Source organism: Amblyraja radiata, chromosome 8 (assembly GCF_010909765.2).
Source record: "Amblyraja radiata isolate CabotCenter1 chromosome 8, sAmbRad1.1.pri, whole genome shotgun sequence".
Taxonomy (NCBI): Eukaryota; Metazoa; Chordata; class Chondrichthyes; order Rajiformes; family Rajidae; genus Amblyraja; species Amblyraja radiata.
In genome coordinates, this window is record NC_045963.1 from 8400249 (window position 1) to 8419108 (window position 18860).

General features: G+C 39.4%; 1 protein-coding gene across 1 annotated transcript in view; it reads left to right on the forward strand.

The window, feature by feature from the left end:
* The window catches only part of usp34 (ubiquitin specific peptidase 34), a 181136-nt gene that overhangs the window by 133828 nt on the left and 28448 nt on the right, over positions 1-18860 (forward strand). Inside the window, 10 exon segments of the mRNA XM_033025144.1 lie at positions 7653-7821; positions 7934-8008; positions 9527-9690; positions 9969-10017; positions 10766-10870; positions 10987-11031; positions 14327-14431; positions 15318-15465; positions 16139-16773; positions 17400-17557. Of these exon segments, the coding sequence (XP_032881035.1) occupies positions 7653-7821; positions 7934-8008; positions 9527-9690; positions 9969-10017; positions 10766-10870; positions 10987-11031; positions 14327-14431; positions 15318-15465; positions 16139-16773; positions 17400-17557 (1653 nt within the window).

The following is an 18860-nucleotide window of genomic DNA, read 5'->3' on the forward strand; positions in this document are numbered from 1 at the left end:
TCCAATGTTATGGTTATGGATTAGTCTCGGGCAGTGTAACAGAAAAGATGAGAGAGCTGAGCTATTTTCTCTCCCCAAAACTTTTCTGATATTAACAACGCCTACAAATGACAACATGACATACAGTGACAGCTACAAATGATACATAAAACATTAAACATTAATAATAAAACATGTGAATTAAATAAAATACCAGAGCAAAATAAGGCTACAGATTTTTGGTTATTGAGTAGAGCTACTACTCGAGGAAAAAAGCTGTTTTTATGTCTGACTGTGGCAGCTTTGACAGTCCGGAGTCACCTTCCAGAGGGAAGTGATTCAAAGAGTTTGTGGCCAGGGTGAGAGGGGTCAGAGATGATCTTGCCCACTCGCTTCCTGGCCCTTGCAGTGTACAGTTTGTCAACGGAGGGAAGGTTGCAGCCAATAACCTTCTTAGCTGATCGGACGATTCGCTGCAGCCTCTGTGTGTCGTGCTTGGTAGCTGAGCCAAACCAGACCATGATGGAGAAGGTGAGGACAGACTCTACGATGGCCATATAGAATTGGACCTTCATTGCCTGTGGCAGATTGTGCTTCCTCAGCTGCCTCTGGCAGTACATCCTCTGTTGTGCCTTTTTGACTGGAGTCGATGGTAGCCCCCCACTTAAGGTCCTTGGAGATGATTGTTCCCAGGAGCTTAAAAGACTCCACAGATGTGACTGTGGTGTTGTTGATGGTGAGTGGGATGAGGGGAGGGGGAGCTCTCCTAAAGTCTACAATAATTCCACTGTCTTAAGAGCATTGAGTTCCAGGTTGTTGAGATGGCACCAGGACGCCAGCTGTGACACTTCCTGTCTGTAGGCAGATTCCTCCCCATCCTGGATCAGTCCAATCAGGGTTGTGTCGTCCGCAAACTTGAGGAGCTTGACAGAGGAGTCAGTGGAGGTGCAGTCATTGGTCGAGAGAGTAGAGGAGAGGAGAGAGTACGCAGCCTTGCGGTGCTCCTATGCTGATGGTCTGCGGGTCCGAGATGTGCTTTCCCAGCCTCACATGCTGCTTCCTGTCTGTCAGGAAGCTGGTGATCCACCGACAGAGGTGTTCAGGCACAGTCAACCCGGAAAGTTTGGAGTGTAGTAGGTCTGGCACAATAGTGTTGAATGCAGAGCTAAAATCAACAAACAAAACCCTGAAAATATATACCTGAAACAGTAGATGAGGTCGGAAGAGGTGTCAGAGGACCCTAAAATGCCACGTCAAAAAAATAAATGACAGTGTTAAACAACAGAGGCCAGACTGAATAGTAGTAATCTGGTTCTTCACCCTCAACACATTTGTGGCAGCCAATCCCACTAAGGGACCAGAGGTCTAGCACTCAACCCACCATCCATCTAACTCTGGTGCAGTCGCCCATTATCTCATACATGTGTAGTGTTTTATTTTACTGTAGAACCACTTGTTTCCTCCGGATATCCTTCATAGGGGCCTTAAAAGAAGGGACCAATAATAACAGGCCCCCACATGTAAAATATCAATAGAATTGAATTGCGATTTCTGATCCCTTTTCCACTGCATCTGAGTTTTATAAATGCACTTTCTTTCTGTGTTTTTGCATTTATCAGCATTTTTTTGGTGTATAACGCAAAATTTTATGTAAATACATTCTCTGACAATTTACAAATGGATGTCAATACAACAGTTGGGCAGCACCATGGTAGATTGCCAGAATCTATTAGGGATTTACAGATTAATATAACTAAAGCCAGCATGTGTAGTTCCTGCCAGGAAATCCATGCCCTAGTTTCTGATTCCTAATCCTTTCCTGAATGTCTGCTTGAACCTAACCCTGTGCATACAAGTAGAAAAGATTGATTTGAATTCAAAGTTATGTTTGATTCTATTCAATTATAATTCACTGATATTTTGAGTGGACAAACTGAACTGGAGAAGTAGAATATTTATATTTTCCATATGCAAGTTTCAATGCTTTCAGTTAATCGGCAAGAATATACTTGGTTATCTGCATAATAATGCTGGAAATCACAATGAGAAACTATGGAGGAACATGACCGACCTGCCTTCTTTGCAAAAGTAAAGTGGTCAGTGAGGAAAGCATTTTTTTTAACAGAAAAATGGGTACTTTGATTTCCAAAAAGCCCTTTGATGTTCTATATTCGATGCTTTTGCAAGTTTACAGTGATAAATGCAACTGGTAGGCCAACTGAATGAATAGGTTTATTGGCCAAGTATGTACACATACAAGGAATTTGCCTTGGTGCTCCACTCGCAAGTAACAACACAACATACAGTAACAATTAAGAATGACACATAAAGCATTAAACATTAATAATAAGACATTACAGTTTAAACATGTGAATGAAATAAAATAAAGCACAATGAGGCTACAGACTTTTGGTTATTGAGTAGACCTCCTCGTGGAAAAAGGCTGTTTTTATGTCTGGCTGTGATGGCTTTGACAGTCCGGAGTCACCTTCCAGAGGGATGTGATTCAAAGAGTTTGTGGCCAGGGTGAGAGGGGTCAGAGATGATCTTAACCGCTCGCTTCCTGACCCTTGCAGTGTACAGTTCGTCAATGAAGGGAAGGTTGCAGCCAACAACCTTCTCAGCTGATCGGACGATTTGCTGTAGCCTCCGGATGTCGTGCTTTGTGGCTGAGCCAAACCAGGCCTTTTATGTATCTGCTCTTCAACTATGCTGCTCTTTGTGAAAGCACTTCCAACTTCCATCACCAGCTGCAAGAGAAAATCTTCCTGCTCCTTAGACAATGGTCAGCGGACCAATGACCTGAACGAGTTCTACTGCAGGTTTGATAAATATCCCCTCCCCCCCCCCCCCCCCTCCCCAATCACCACTCCACACCTACTCACAGCCTGACTCCAATCTGGGCCCACGTTCACTACCCACTCTCTGTTTGCTGCCCAACATCAGTCTGGCCACTTCTCCATCACTAGAAATTGAGGAAGTGGAGAGGTTATTCAGAAGACAGAAAAGCCAGAAATCTCCAGGACCAGACAATGTTTCCCCCTCTACCCTCAAGACCCTCTGCAGTTTGCATACTGGGCCAATAGATGCTGTCAACCTAGGCCTGCACTTCATCCTCCAGCACCTAGACCACCAAGGGACCGATGCAAGGATTTTGTTTGTTGACTTTAGCTCTGCATTCAACACCATTGTGCCAGAGCTACTACACTCCAAATACTTCCAATTGATTCTGCCTGAACCCCTCTGTCAGTGGTCATCAACTTCCTGACAGACAGGAAGCAGCATGTGAGGCTGGGAAAGCACATCTCGGACCCGCAGACCCTCAGCATAGGAGCACCGAAAGGCTGTGTACTCTCCCCTCCCCTTTACTCTCTCTACACCAACGACTGCACCTCCACAGACTCTTCTGTCAAGCTTCTCAAGTTTACGAAAGACACAACCCTCTCCAAGGACCTTAAATGGGAGGCAACCATCGACTCAAAAAGGCCCAACCGAGGATGTACTTCCTGTGGCAGCTGAGGAAACACAATCTGACACAGGCAACGACTGTGGTCCAATTCTATACGGCCATCGTAGAGCCTGTCCTCACCTTCTCCATCATGGTCTGGTTTGGCTCAGCCACCAAGCACGATATCCGAAGGCTATTACATAATGCAGTGGCATAGGTTTGATGCCCAAATATCACTTAACAGTGCTGCACATTAAAGCAGCATTGTATTAGTAAATCTCCCTGTGAGTAACGAGGATGGATTCTGGTTGTATGTGAGTAATCTTTAAAAGTGCTCTGCAGAATGAATATTTGGTTTTTAATATTAACATTCCAACACAGACAGTGCTATATCTTTAACTTTTTGAGCAATCATGTCAGATGTACTCTGCTGTAAGTGGGTGGCGGTTTCCTATTAAGCCTCAGCCAGTTAGTCTTGTTGCCTCCATCAGTTGTCCTCATCTTGTAGCTTTTGAATGGATTTGTTTGCAGTTTGTGAACTTAGCTTCTATCTTCTATAGAAACAAGGAACTGCAGATGCTGGTCTACAAAAGCACACATAAAATGTTGGGGTAACTCAAAGGGTCGGGCAGCATCTCATAGGTGGCATTGCGGGTCAGGACCCTTCTTCAGACTGATCATAGGGAGGGGAAGAAAGCTGTAAGACGAAGGACAGTTCAAGGCCTGGCAGGCAATACGTTGATAGACACAAAATGCTGGAGTAACTCAGAGGGACAGGCAGCATTTCTGGAGAGAAGGAATAGGTGACGTTTCAGGTCGAGACCCTTCTTCAGACCCGACCTCTTTTCGTCTCGACCCGAAACGTCACCCATTCCTTCCCTCCAGAAATGCTGCCTATCCCGCTGAGTTACTCCAGCATTTCGTCTATGTTCGGTTTAAACCAGCATCTGCAGTTCCTTCCTACACAGCTAATACGTTGATAAACGTGAGGGGAGTGGGGTGAAATGGGTGCGAGTCAAGGTTTGGCACATGGAGAGAAGGGGTGGGGGGTTTATAAGATGGAAGAAGGGAGAGAGGGAGGATTACGTAGTTAAAATGGTTAGATGGACCCCTCACCCATGTGTCCTGTAGTTTGGCTCTTGCTCCCCCTGCCCCCAGCGTGGAACAAGGATAGAGTTACCCTGGTCCTTCCCTTTCACCCCAACAGCCTCCACATTCAACAAATCATCCTCCGACATTTCCATCACCTCCAACGTGATCCCTCTACTGGTCACATCTTCCTATCCCCACCCCTTTCCAACTTCTGCAGAGACCGCTCCCTCAGCAACTCATTGGTTCACTCGTCCCTTCCCAACCTAACCACCCCCTCCCCAGGTAATTTCCCCTGCAACCACAGGAGATGCAACAACTAACCTTGTACCTCCTCCATCACCTCCATCTGGGGACCTTAGCTATCCTTCCAACTGATCCAGAGGTTCACATGCACCTTTTCTCTCCTCATCTACTGCATCCGGTGTGTTCCCGATGTGGCCTCCTGTACATCGGCGAGACCAAGCATAGACTCTGACCGTTTCGCTGAACACTTGCGCTCGGTCAACGAAGGCCTGCTGGATCTCCCGGGTGCTAACCATTTTAACTCATCTTCCCATTCCTCGACTGACCTTTCTGTCTTGGCCCTCCTCCATTGTCAAAGTGAAGCCACAGACAAACTTTAGGAACAACACCCAATATGCTTGGGTATCCATGTTCTCCAGAGATGCTGTCTGACCCGCTGAGTTTTTCCAGCACTGTCTTCTGTCTGTGAATGCTTATTTCTTCCGTTGTATTTGCATAATTCTGTTTAATATGGTAAAGCTTTTTTTTTAAAGTCGAATAAAGGAATTAAAACAAACATTAATTGTATTTTTAAAGTTTATTGCCCCTCGATCTTTCAACTATAGCAAGGACCTTCAGTGGTATACCACCATGAGATTACCAGACTTGCATAAATGTGATTTGTCGCGCAGAAACAACCCTTTAGTCTTGGTCGTCCATAGTAGTGTTTATAATCCACTCAAGCAAAGTCATGTTTGATTTAGTTTAGACATACAGCATGGAAACGGTTCCTTTGGCCCACCGAGTCCACGTCGACCATCGATCACACCTTTCACACTATTTCTATGTTATCCCACTTTCTCATCCACACCCTACACATTAGGGGAAGTTTTTTTTTTTAACTGAGGCCAATGAACTTACAAATGCACACATCTTTGAGATTTGGGAGGAAACTGGAGCACACAGAAGAAATCCATCCAGTCACAGGGAAAATGTGCAAATTCCACACAGACGTCACCCGAGATGTGGGTTGAATCCAGGTCTCTGGCAGTGAGCTTTTCCTACTATGTCACCCAAAATAAATGTTTTTCTTTTGCTTGTGTAACCCACTATTTCCTTCCCTCTCCAATGCTTTTCTAGCCTTCCCTTAAAGGTCTCACCCACTGCAGTGTTAGTAAGTTTATCATTCTCATTACTCTTTGAATAAATAACTTTATAGGTTTTTAGGTTTTGATTTTTAGGTTTTATTATTATTATTATTATTATCACTTGTACCAAGTTACAGTGAAAATCTTTGTGTGCTATCCAATCAAATCAAATAATTCTAAACATAAATGCAAGCATGCCAAACTCAAGTATAATAGGTTTACCAGAGGTCTACCAGAGATACAGAGCGCAGACTATCAATCTCAGCATTGCAATGCAACTGTCCCCAACACCAAGTCCAATGTCCGCAATTGGATAGAGATGATTCTGACCACATCCCAGCTATGGAAGGACCGTTCCGAAGAACGACTTTAAATTCTTAATCGGTGACCATCCTATATGTTGACAACCTCGAATTATGTTCTCTCCCCATAAATGGAAATATTCTGTATCCACTCTATCAAAACTTTATATAAGTTTAAAGACCTTGCTTGTGTCTTCCTCAGTCTTTTCCCAAGAAAAGAAGCCCATTCTTTTCATCTTGTCCTGATATATTTTTGCATTCTGTCATAATTCTTGTGAACCTTCTCTACACTTTCTGCAGTGCATCTACATCCTTTTATTTATAATATGGTAACTATATGTACTACTCTTCAGTGTGCTCGAATTAAGCTTTGATACATGCTTATTTTTTACTGCTGCCTAATTACTTTATTGTCTCTCTTATCATGAACTTCTCTGCATCTTTCCTATTGTCAGTTGTTCCCGCACATCTTTAATCATCATTGAGAGTTCACAAGTTTTAGTCTTTCCTTTTTGAGGTTTAATTGCCCCCTGCTGAGGTCTTTTAAGCATTAACAAGTGTTGTTGTACCTTATATGTTGCTAATATTATTGCCCATTTTATCTTTATAAATTCTGTTCTCAGCTCCAAGATCGCTTTTCTTCGGTCCAACTGGTTTTGCTCATACTTGATTCCTTCTTGATTAGTAAGCAAAATATAACGTTCACAGAAAATGGTCCTAATACTCAGCTGATCAGACAGCATCTGTTGAAAGAGTTAACCTTTCAAATGCCCCTAGTCAGAAGCGAAACAATTAACTCTTCATCATTCCCTATATATTACCTAAGCTGCTGTGTTTCCCCTCTTTCCTGCTTTTATTATTGGATTCCAGCATCTGCAATTATTGTCATTATTCTGGTCATTACAATGCTCATTATTGCCTTGATGTAACTCCATATTTTTTGCCCTATTCCACTCAGGTTAATTCTCCATTTCTAGATCAAATAGTGACTCACTTTCTTTGGCTTTTTAAATAAAGTGGCTTAGAAAGGTATCCCATATCCATTGTAAAAACTATATTTGTTTATACTTATTACTCAAAGGTTTGTGTTATTTTGTTCTTTTACAATGTAGTTAACTGCAATGAAATGTAGTTACTCTATTTAAGTGTTCAAAGTACTCTACTCTAAATGCTCAAGTATGACACTAAAAGTTATTGGACAGCTCTTTTTAATGATTGCATTGTTGTGTCCAGATTCAGTCCCTTTATTCCTTGCTGGAATTGATATACAGTTTGCAGATTAAGGATAAAATCGCAAAGTTATTGCTCAGTTATGAACATTAATTTTCAGGCAAAAATATCAAAAGTTAAAATTTTTAGATTTTAAAATGTAACCTTAGTTTTTATTTAACATATTGTTTTAGAATATTATTCGATGACCAAGACAATATAGTTAATGCATCTCAATTTCTGCTTTTGTAGTTCTGATGATATGGATGGTCCAGTAGAAGATATTGGAAGTCGTTCATGTGTAACTAGGTTTGTGAAGACGCTCTTATCTATAATGGAGCATGGAGTCAAACCTCACAGCAAACATCTCACCGAATATTTTGCATTCTTGTTTGAGTTTGCCAAAATGGGCGAAGAAGAGGTAAATGAAACGGATGCATAAAGTATTAAATAGCATTTGAAGGAGGGGTAATTAAAATGTACATTTTTTTTTCATAAGATCCTACTAACAATGTGTTATTTAATTGTTTCAGAGTCAGTTTCTTTTGTCCTTGCAAGCAATATCAACAATGGTACATTTTTACATGGGAACAAAGGGACCAGAAAACGTAAGAACTTTTCAGACATGGCAATATGGTTGTAGAACAAACTGCTTTTATGCAGTGCTATTTTTTTGTGTTCTTTCTTTTTATTTTAAAAATAATTATTTTGGCTTTTCTTAATTCCCCTTTCTCCACACAACTGAATTTGTTGTCATTTCTTAAGTTTGAGCTTTTGTAGAATGTGCACATTAAAAAACCTCGTACCTTATTTTAATCTGCATTGTTGATAAGCATGGTCATTTTGCTATACAAGGTTATTAAAGTTTTATACGTACTATTGTAGGGATTTGTGTCTTTGGACTGCACCCTCAATCTAGCTTTCATGTGGGCGTATACTCTCTTAATTATCATCTTTTTTAATTGCATTTTATTGTGATTGATTTGTTTGTGCTATGGATCCCGTTTGATGTCTCACTTTTTATATTGGTAACCTTAGTCTGTACGTCACACGCCCTACTAAATATTTTGTATTAATTTATACCATCGTGCAATTTTTGCCCAACATAAGCAACCCTTGTCAACCCATCTCAGCATCAGTACCTGATTTCTTACTTCTCCGTGTCAGTACCTGTTGCCTTACCCACCAGTACCTTGTGTCTTACCTTTCTACATCTGTGCCTGATGTCTTGCCCCTCGCCAATCTTGCCAAGCAATGTCACCACGCATTCTTTTTCCTCCAATTTTTTATTTTCGTACCAAAAGCTATGGTCGCCTGACAATAATATGGGATCTCTTCCTCTAACTATAGAGTTAAATTATATGCAACCACCCAATCATAAGCCGCATTGTTGTTGATCATTCTGTGCAGTACCCTACTTGTGGCACCAATTGTTCGAGTAATTTGTGTGTTTGGCCTGTACCCTCAATTAAGCTTTCATGTAGTACCCAGTCACCCTCTTAAATATGGCCAGACCGGGACACAAAGAAAATCTCATTCAGCAGTGGTGATTTTTTCAAACAAGTCTGTTTATTCAGGCCTTACCAGTGTAATTGGATGAACAGCATCTCGTATTTCGCTTGGGCAGCTTACAGCCCAGTAGTATGAATCTGGATTTTACATTTTTCAATTATTCTCCAGTAACCTACTTTACTTTGTAATCATTAATTGTGTTATTTCCAGTTGCCTCTATCTGTCTGATAGCTGGGACTTTTCTGTGCTTAGAAAGCCATACTCCTATATATTCTGTATAGGAATGCCATCTTATCCTTTGATCAATTTCATTGCCCTCATCCTGATACAAACATTTATTTAAATCTTTGCTCCATGTAACTACACCTTATTATCTAAACGCTTCCATAATCTGATTGCTGCCTCTTTGAACATGACCCTTAAAATACCAACACTGTTGGCCTATTTTTTCATCATCCTCTTCCACTATGTAAGACTTGGGTTAATCACATCACAAACGTCCAATTTTTTAATAATTTCCAGACATTCCCACATCATGTACAATTAAATAGGTGATAAAACAATACCATTTATTATCTGAACGTTGCTGTCATTTTATATTTTAAAAACTTTAGCAATTCCCCCAACCACAAGTTGAGGTATTATCTGAAGAAGAAGGTGAGGAGGAAGAGGAAGAGGAAGACATTTTATCTTTAACAGAAGAGAAGTATAGACCTGCAGCACTAGAGAAGATGATTGCCTTAATTGCACTTTTAGTAGAGCAGTCGCGTTCAGAAAGGTACGTTGCATTAATAGAACTTGGTTTGTCGCAACCATCTACTGTTTTTGCAGATTTTTTTCAATCTAGAGGTAACCTGAAAATTGAACTGTCGCCAATTTAATTTTGGAATATTAATTATCTTCTTTGCTTGTGGCAATTTTTGAATTTAACAGTAAAGTTCAACTTGTTTTAATCTGTATTTCTGAAAACTATATTTTTATTTATATATTGCATCAAATCCCAGTTAATATTTAGTGCTCAATATTAATGGTTTATTTCCAATCTTTTATAAATAGGCATCTGACTTTGTCGCAGAATGACATGGCTGCCTTGACAGGAGGCAAGGTATCGTCAGTAGACATAGAACTGGTGATATATATTTCTTTCTCTTTTAGAAATGCTTGACCTTATAGACCAACATTGCTTTGCCCATAGCAATTTAAAATATTTGCCTTGTTTTGATGGTATAATTTAAAGAGTTAATCTAAATTGTATTTCTAATTAATCACTAATAAATTTAAATTGTTGATCAGAAATATTAGTCTTGGCAAGGAGATTTACAAACTCATTTCTTGTAACGTTTCGATGCATTACTTTTTGTTCTTTCAGTGTGACCTAGTTTCTTAAGGTTTCTGATCTATATTTATAAATGGTTTACAATATTATTACAGAGAAAAATAAATGGTAGAAAAGAAGCATCTGATCTACTGGATTTTGAATTACAGAGTAACATTTTAGTGCTCGCTGACAATTTACAATGGCATTTTAATGAATTTATTAAATTAGGATGGTTTTGTAATTTCTGCAATAGTTGTGCAATAAGAATGAGAAATAGTGCTGCAGGATAGTCTATGTGGTGAAATGCAAGCTTCATGATACATTTTAATTAATGACAACCAGATTCCACAAAGGACTACTTGGACTGGTGAACTTAGAATTTTGCTAATTCATTGTCCAGGCATTTGTTTTAGGACATATTGCATTAATCATTTGGTAATTATTCAAAATGGTGGTATTGTAAGTGCTTGAATACCATGGCCATTTTTTAAACATTTCTAATATTTAGAATTTATGGGTTTATTTTCTCTTTCAGGGGTTCCCATTTTTGTTTCAGCATATCCGTGATGGCATCAACATTAGGCAGACCTGCAATTTGATCTTCAGTCTGTGTCGCTACAATAATCGACTTGCAGAGCATGTATGCACCTTTTTGTGTTGGTGTAATTCAGTAACAATACTTTACATTGTCATTGATGTTCAGGCCGAATCGAATGGCAAATATTTTAACATATAATTTTCTCTTTGTGCATCTAGATTGTTTCTATGCTGTTCACATCAATAGCAAAGCTGACACCTGAGGTATGTTGTGGTATTGTGTTCTATTTGACTTTGAGGGAAAGTACCAACTTTGGTGTTCCAGTTATAAAAAAAATATTAAAAATCCATTGTTTAGATGTTGAGCTTCAGTACTAAATTCAGTACGGCATTATAATTTTAGTTAGAATATTTTTTTTATCATTCATCACAAACTTTCTCCCACAGTTTCTCTCTTTGACGTGGAGCACTTGGATTCCTGGATGTCATCCATTTTTTTGTTATCTTGCCCAAGTGAATATTAATTATGTATGAGGTTTCAGTCAACAGACTTGATTTTTAGAATGGAGACGAGGAAACACTTTTTCTCACAGAGAGTTGTGAGTCTGTGGAATTCTCTGCCTCAGTGGAGGTGGAGGCCGGTTCTCTGGATACTTTCAAGAGAGAGCTAGATAGGGCTCTTAAAGATAGCGGAGTCGGGGGATATGGGGAGAAGGCCGGAATTGGGGATGATCAGCCATGATCACATTGAATGGCGGTGCTGGCTCGAAGGGCTGAATGGCCTACTCCTGCATCTATTGTCTATTTATAATATAACAATGTAGCTATGCTTAGATTTAATCTTGATTTCATCTGCAAGCACATTTATAATAGCGGTTATTAGATAATGGCAAATAATTTGTCCAATTCAGTGTTTTTTTGGGATTACTCTGGCCGGCATGATATAACCAACCCCAAGATCAGTTCAGTTCAGTTCAGAAGAAGGGTCTCGACCCGAAACTTCGCCAATTCCTTCTCTCCATAGATGCCACCTCACCCGCTGAGTTACTCCAGCATTTTGTGTCTACGTTTAATCAGTTTAGTTTATTGTTACGTTCACCGAGGTACAGTGAAAAGCTTTTGTTGCATGCTAACCAGTCAGCAGAAAGACAATACATAATTACAATCGAGCAATTCATAGTGTACAGATACATGATTAGGGAATAACGTTTAGTGCAAGATAAAGCCAGTGAAGTCCGATCAAAGATAGTCCATGGGTCAGTAACTGCCATTTTGACAATTGTATGGCTCATTTCTTAATTTCTGAAATATGTATTAAGGTGAGCAAGCAATCTAGCCAGAACAGACCAAAGACGAGGGTGCCCTCTGCTTTTATTCTTCACATGGAGACACCGTGTTTAGATCCTGAACTAGTGTGATAGTGAGTGGAATTTACTCCAGTGCGCAAGGTTCTAAAAGTTATGCCATGTCCTGTTAGCACTGTTAAGGATAATGTGATAACAGTTTATTTTTGTATACAATACATGTTTGTTGCATTTGTGTAATGATAAGTGAAAGTATAGTTATGAAGAGCAGATAGTTTCAGACATTGTTGACAGTTGGTCTACCACTTTTAGAACCATATATTTTTTTAATTTAAGCAACATACTGTTTGGGACAAAGACCCATCATTTATTTATTTGCCTCTGTATTCCACAATTTGAGATTTGTAATAGAAAAAGATCACATGCGGTTAAAGTGCACATTGTCAGATTTTAATAAAGGCCATTTTTATACATTTTGGTTTTACCATGTAGAAATTACAGTAGTGTTTATGCATAGTCCCCCCATTTCAGGGCACCATAATGTTTGGGACACAGCAATGTCATGTTAATGAAAGTAGTCATGTTTAGTATTTTGTTGCATATCCTTTGCATGCAATGACTGCTTGAAGTCTGCGATTCATGGACATCACCAGTTGCTGGGTGTCTTCTCTGGTGATGTTCTGCCAGGCCTGTATTGCAGCCATCTTTAGCTTGTGCTTGGTTTGGGGGCTAGTCCCCTTCAGTTTTCTCTTCAGCATATAAAAGGCATGCTCAATTGGGTTCAGATCGGTGATTGACTTGGCCACTCAAGAATTGACCATTTTTTAGCTTTGAAAAACATCTTTGTTGATTTTGCAGTATGTTTGGGATCATTGTCTTGCTGTAGAATGAACCACCAGCCAATGAGTTTTGAGGCATTTGTTTGAACTTGAGCACATAGGATGTGTCTATACACTTCAGAATTAATTATGCTACTACAATCAGCAGTTGTATCATCATTGAGGATAAGTGAGCAGTACCTTCAGCAGCCATACATGCCCAGGCCATAACACACCCACCACCATGTTTCACAGATGAGGTGGTATGCTTTGGATCTTGGGCAGTTCCTTCTCTCCTCCATACATTGCTCATGCTATCACTCTGATATGGTCATCTTTGTCTCATCTGTCCACAAGACCTTTTTCCAGAACCGTGGTTGCTCTTTTAAGTACTTCTTGGCAAACTATAATCTGGCCATCCTATTTTTGCGGCTAACCAGTGGTTTGCATATTGCAGTGTAGTCTCTGTATTTCTGTTCATGAAGTCATCTGTGGACAGTGGTCATTGACAAATCCATACCTGACTCTTGGAGAGTGTTTCTGATCTGCCGGACAGGTGTTTGGGGATTTTTCTTTATTATAGAGAGAATTCTTCTGACATCAGCTGAGAAGGTCTTCCTTGGCCTGCCAGTCCTTTTGTGATTAGTAAGCTCACCAGTGCTCTCTTTCTTCTTAATGATGTTCCAAACAGTTGATTTTGGTAAGCCTAAGGTTTGGCTGATGTCTAACTGTTTTATTCTTGTTTCCCAAGTCTCATAATGGCTTCTTTGACTTTCAGTGGCACAACTTTGGTCCTCATTTTGATAATAGCAATATAAACTTCCAAAGGTGATAGAAAGACTGGAGGAAAGACTAGGTGCTGAGAGCTCTCTTATACCTGCATTAAGGAGGCAATTAAACACACCTGAGCAATTACAAACACCCGTGAATCCATGTGTCCCAAACATTATGTTGCCTTGAAATGGGGGACTATGTATAAACACAGCTGTAATTTCTACATGGTGAAACCAAAATGTATAAAAATGGCCTTTAATAAAATCTGACAATGTGCACTTTAACCACATGTGATTTTTTTTTTTCTGTTACAAATCTCAAATTGTGGAGGCAAATAAATAAATGACGGGTCTTTGTCCCAAACATTATGGAGGGCACTAAGTAAGTGGCGCAGTGACTCTGGAATGAAAATATACAGAATCTAATTTCTTGGCCAGACTTGCCTTTTTCTATTGATTGAACTTTTGTGGATGACCAAAAATCCCTGTCAGATCTTCGATTTCATCCCATTGTTTTGTTACTGCAAAGTGCACTACATTCACATATCTATAAATTCTTGTCGCTCTGAGCAGCATCTAATGTTGAAGAAAAAGCAAACATAGCTTCTATTGGTACCATTCTCCCATGTCTAAGCTGAAAATCATGTTCATGTTTATATTCTAGGCTGCACAGCCTTTCTTCAAGCTGTTATCCATGTTGATGGAGTTTGCTGGTGGACCACCTGGAATGCCTCCATTTGCTTCTTATATTCTTCAGAGAATTTGGGAGGTATGCATACATTTTTAGTCTCGTACAATTATAAATTCACTGACTTTTACAAACAGTGGTTTTGGATTACAAAACATACTTTCACAGGGGATGAAATGATCCATAACTTTATGAAAATTATGTTAAAGATTAGAGGGCATAGCATTAAGGTCAGAGGGGGAAAGCTTGAGGATGTATGGGGACAGCTTTATTACACAGTGGTGGGTGCCTGGACATTGCTAGGACTGCAGGCATTAGTGGCATTTAAGCGGATTTAAGATAGGCACAAGGATATGCAAGGAATGGAGGGATATGGATCAGGTGCAGGAGGTGAAGATTAACTCGGCATCATGTTCAGCACAGACATTGTATTATTGACATTGTTGCTAAATATACTTAGATCTTTCACAGTCCTCTCCCACGGTATCCTGGTAATCCCGTTTACCATGAAATGGATTGCATTTGATGTCTTTTGCTAGCAAGTCATAAAATATCAAAAGATGGGGTTCGGGTTGGGAACACCAGGCATGTGGACTGAAACACACAAGCTTGTAGTGCCAAGCTGGAACTGAAATGAAAGTTGTTTTATCCATGATTGCTGTATGTCACTGCAATCTTCGTGTCGTGTCTGAAGAAGGATCTCGACCAGAAACGTCACCTATTCCTTTTCTCCAGAGATGATGTCCGACCCGCTGAGTTACTCCAGCCTTTTGTTGCATGGTTTGATTTTGTTTTTCGCAGGAAATCCATAATACTATTTTATGAATGGCGAAGACACAGTGTAATTCAGATATAAGTTTATATCAGTTTATTTTATGTATTGGGAACAGTAACTGTCTTTCAATTTTATGGTCATTTTTTAATTGTGTTTATGGTTTTTAACGTCAGATCTCTTGTTTTGAATCAGGTTATTGAATACAACCCATCTCAGTGCTTGGACTGGCTAGCAATGCAAACCCCTCGTAATAAGCTTGCTCACAGCTGGGTACTTCAAAATATGGAGAACTGGGTGGAACGGTTTTTGCTGGCGCACAACTATCCTAGAGTCAGAACATGTAAGTTGTCTCAGAGTTATCAACATTGCTGAAGGGGAAAGGATGGTAGTGCAGGCCATCTTTTAAAAAATTGCAATGTGGTCAGGCAAGGCTGAGGAGTTTCTACTTTTAATGTATATTTGATATAAAAATGCGGGTAAATAGGGTCAGTTGTCTTTACCAATGAGACAGAACTAAATCCTGGAATGTACTTAAGTATTTGTAATTTATTCTAAATCTTTTTGTTCTTTTAAAATTGTTATTTATTTAAAATTGTTTCTTTTTGAGTAATTGGATTAAGTGTTAGTTCTAATTAAACTTGAGTACTTTGAGCTCAAAACAAAATACAAATCCTGGAGATCTGAGGTAACACAAAATGCTAGAAAGCCCAACAAGTCAACCAACAGTAATGGGCAGTGCAATATGGTTAATATATCAGAACATTGATCTTTCACTTGATGTTGCATGAAGTGCAGGTTATTTCCAGCATTTTTTGTTTTAATTTATGAATATGTCGGCTTTAACCTTTTTAAGGATTATAATCCTGTTCTCAGGTACAATACTCAAATAAAATACTGATAGCGTGCATGACCTGTTTATCCTAAACTATGTTCTCAGAACATTCAATATTGAATTTTAAGTGAACAAGAACAGTGGTCCATTAAATTGATTATAACTTTATTTATTCCTACAGCTGCAGCTTACCTTTTGGTTTCGCTCATTCCAAGTAACTCATTTCGTCAGATGTTCCGATCTACACGTTCTTTACATAATCCAACGCGTGATTTGCCTCTTAGTCCAGACACAACTGTTGTTCTTCATCAGGTGTACAATATCCTCCTTGGTCTGCTTTCAAGAGCCAAGCTATATGTTGATGCCGCTGTCCATGGCACTACAAAATTAGTTCCTTATTTCAGTTTCATGACCTATTGTTTAGTCTCAAAGACTGAGAAGTTGATGTTCTCTAGTTATTTTATGGACCTGTGGAATCTCTTCCAGCCCAAGTTGTCTGAACCTGCTATTGCAACAAATCACAATAAGCAGGCGTTGCTCATTTTCTGGTATAATGTGTGTGTGGACTGCCCAGAAAATGTACGCTTCATTGTACAGAATCCTGTAGTGACAAAAAACATTGCTTTTAATTACATCTTGGCCGATCATGATGATCAAGATGTTGTTCTGTTTAACCGTGGGATGCTGCCTGCATATTATGGGATTTTGCGTCTGTGCTGTGAACAGTCCCCTGCATTCACACGGCAACTAGCTTCTCATCAGAATATTCAGTGGGCTTTCAAAAATCTTACACCGCATGCAAGCCAGTATCCAGGGGTAAGTGTTGCTATTGATTTAACTTTTTTTTTTTAGCCAAATTGTACATTGATGCTTATTGGTGAGCTAAATTAGTTCACATGTATGTGTTACATAAACTAATCTGCTGGAAGGGCATTTGGAACAGCCAAAAATGCTGACCATCAAATCTAGATCTTTGCTAGTAATGTGACCTATGGCTTTTAAGTTAGTCACATACTTTTGAAGGTTAAGTGCCAATATTTAGATCATTGTACTTTCATATAAATAATTTTCTAGCTATTTCACAATTCATAAGTGTAGCACAAAAGGAGAAAATTTGTGCTTTTACAAAAGAAGGTCTTTATATAACAAAACACAAAGTGCTGGAGCAACTCACGGATTCATTGGAAGCAATCAGGCTCATACCTTTTTCATTTTCAGTCAAGTCATCCATTACTTTTTTTCAAATGTACCACGGCCACATCAAAAATTAGGTTCATTAGTTTTAGATTTTGTTGCAGAGAGCATTAGTTTGAAAGTGAATTTCTACAGAAAACCTGAGTACGTAATTTAGTTTAGTTTATTGTCATGTGTATCGAGGTACAATGATAGGCTTTTTTTGTTGCTCCACTCCTGTACTAATTTTTTCTTTGTTTGGTACACAGGCTGTTGAAGAACTATTTAATCTTATGCAGCTTTTTGTAGCTCAGAGACCAGATATGAGAGAAGAGGAAGTGGAAGACATAAAGCAATTCAAGAAAACCACCATTAGCTGCTACTTGCGATGTCTGGATGGGCGCTCATGCTGGACTACACTTATTAGGTAATGAAAGCAAATAATGTCAATCTTTACGTATATACCATATAATGGGTTTTAATTTGAAAAATATTTGATAATAAGCATGTTCAGGTCAGGTCGGGGGGGAGTTCCCCCTGCCACGGGTACCATGTATCCCGTGCTCCCTGCTCCATGGTCGGATATTCAGCGACTAAACCGTCTCCCCCACCTGGCTTGCCAGGTGAGGAGGGGGCTGTGGACCCTCAGCAGGACCAAAAACAAGACCTGTCAAAGGGCGGATGAGCTTCTAGCGAGCCAACGGCCATCCACACTTCTGTAGAAGTTGCACTCACTGTCGTACATAGCATTGTAAGGAAGGATGATAAAGCACACACACACCAAAATCCTACACTTCCAGCGGCGGAAGTCCGCAGGAACTGGAGGACAGAGATGTGTGGTGCGTCCGTCACCGTTCCCGTTGGAAACCAGCACCACTGCGTCGCTAATGTTTTCAACAATGATGAATGAATGAAATAAATAATTTTGGGTTGATTCTGGTAAAACTCTATAAGGGTGATAAGATCTGAGAATAATGGATTGAAAGCAAAGTTCAAAATTCGAGAACAAATATTGCAATTCATTTCTTTCATTTCTTCAGGAAAACAAGCAGAATATCTTGTGTATTCTGCCTATTTTTAAATGAGCTTTATTTTTATGTAACTGTTTCCGCAAACATTCTTCCAGTGATTGGGTACTGAAGCCAAAACTATAATCCAGGGACTTGGTGAATGAGGTGACCAATTGTAAAGCTGAAACCCTCTTCTGTTCTGATGAGTGGCTGTCAGAACAAGAGAAGCTTCAACAATCATTATGGGTACAGAATGGAAACCAATCCTTCTGTCCTTGTTCATCCAGAAAGCCCCAGAAATTCAGCTAGAGTTGTGCACATTTGCTTCTTAATCCAACATCCATTTCATTTTAATAATGCAGATGAATTTGGTGACATCAAACATGAATTTCCCTTCCAACATTTTGTGCTCCAAGCCTCTAGCAGTAAAGTCCGATAAATATTACCCTGGTAAAAGGGATAAGTTCCTACATTTTATAAACCGTAGCAAGATTTCACAATACCCTCACATTTATTTGTTTAAAAATGTAAAATGATTGTTATTATTTCTTCCAAAGTGAATGGGATTTTCTATGTTATACTCCATGTGCTATTTTAATCACTTAATTAATCTGTCTTTGTCAGTTGCCAGGTCCCCATCTTTGCAAAAGCATTTAGCTACAAACTAATGAAACTGCTCTACCTTTAATTGGACATAATTATCTAATTTCTCCAAAAGGC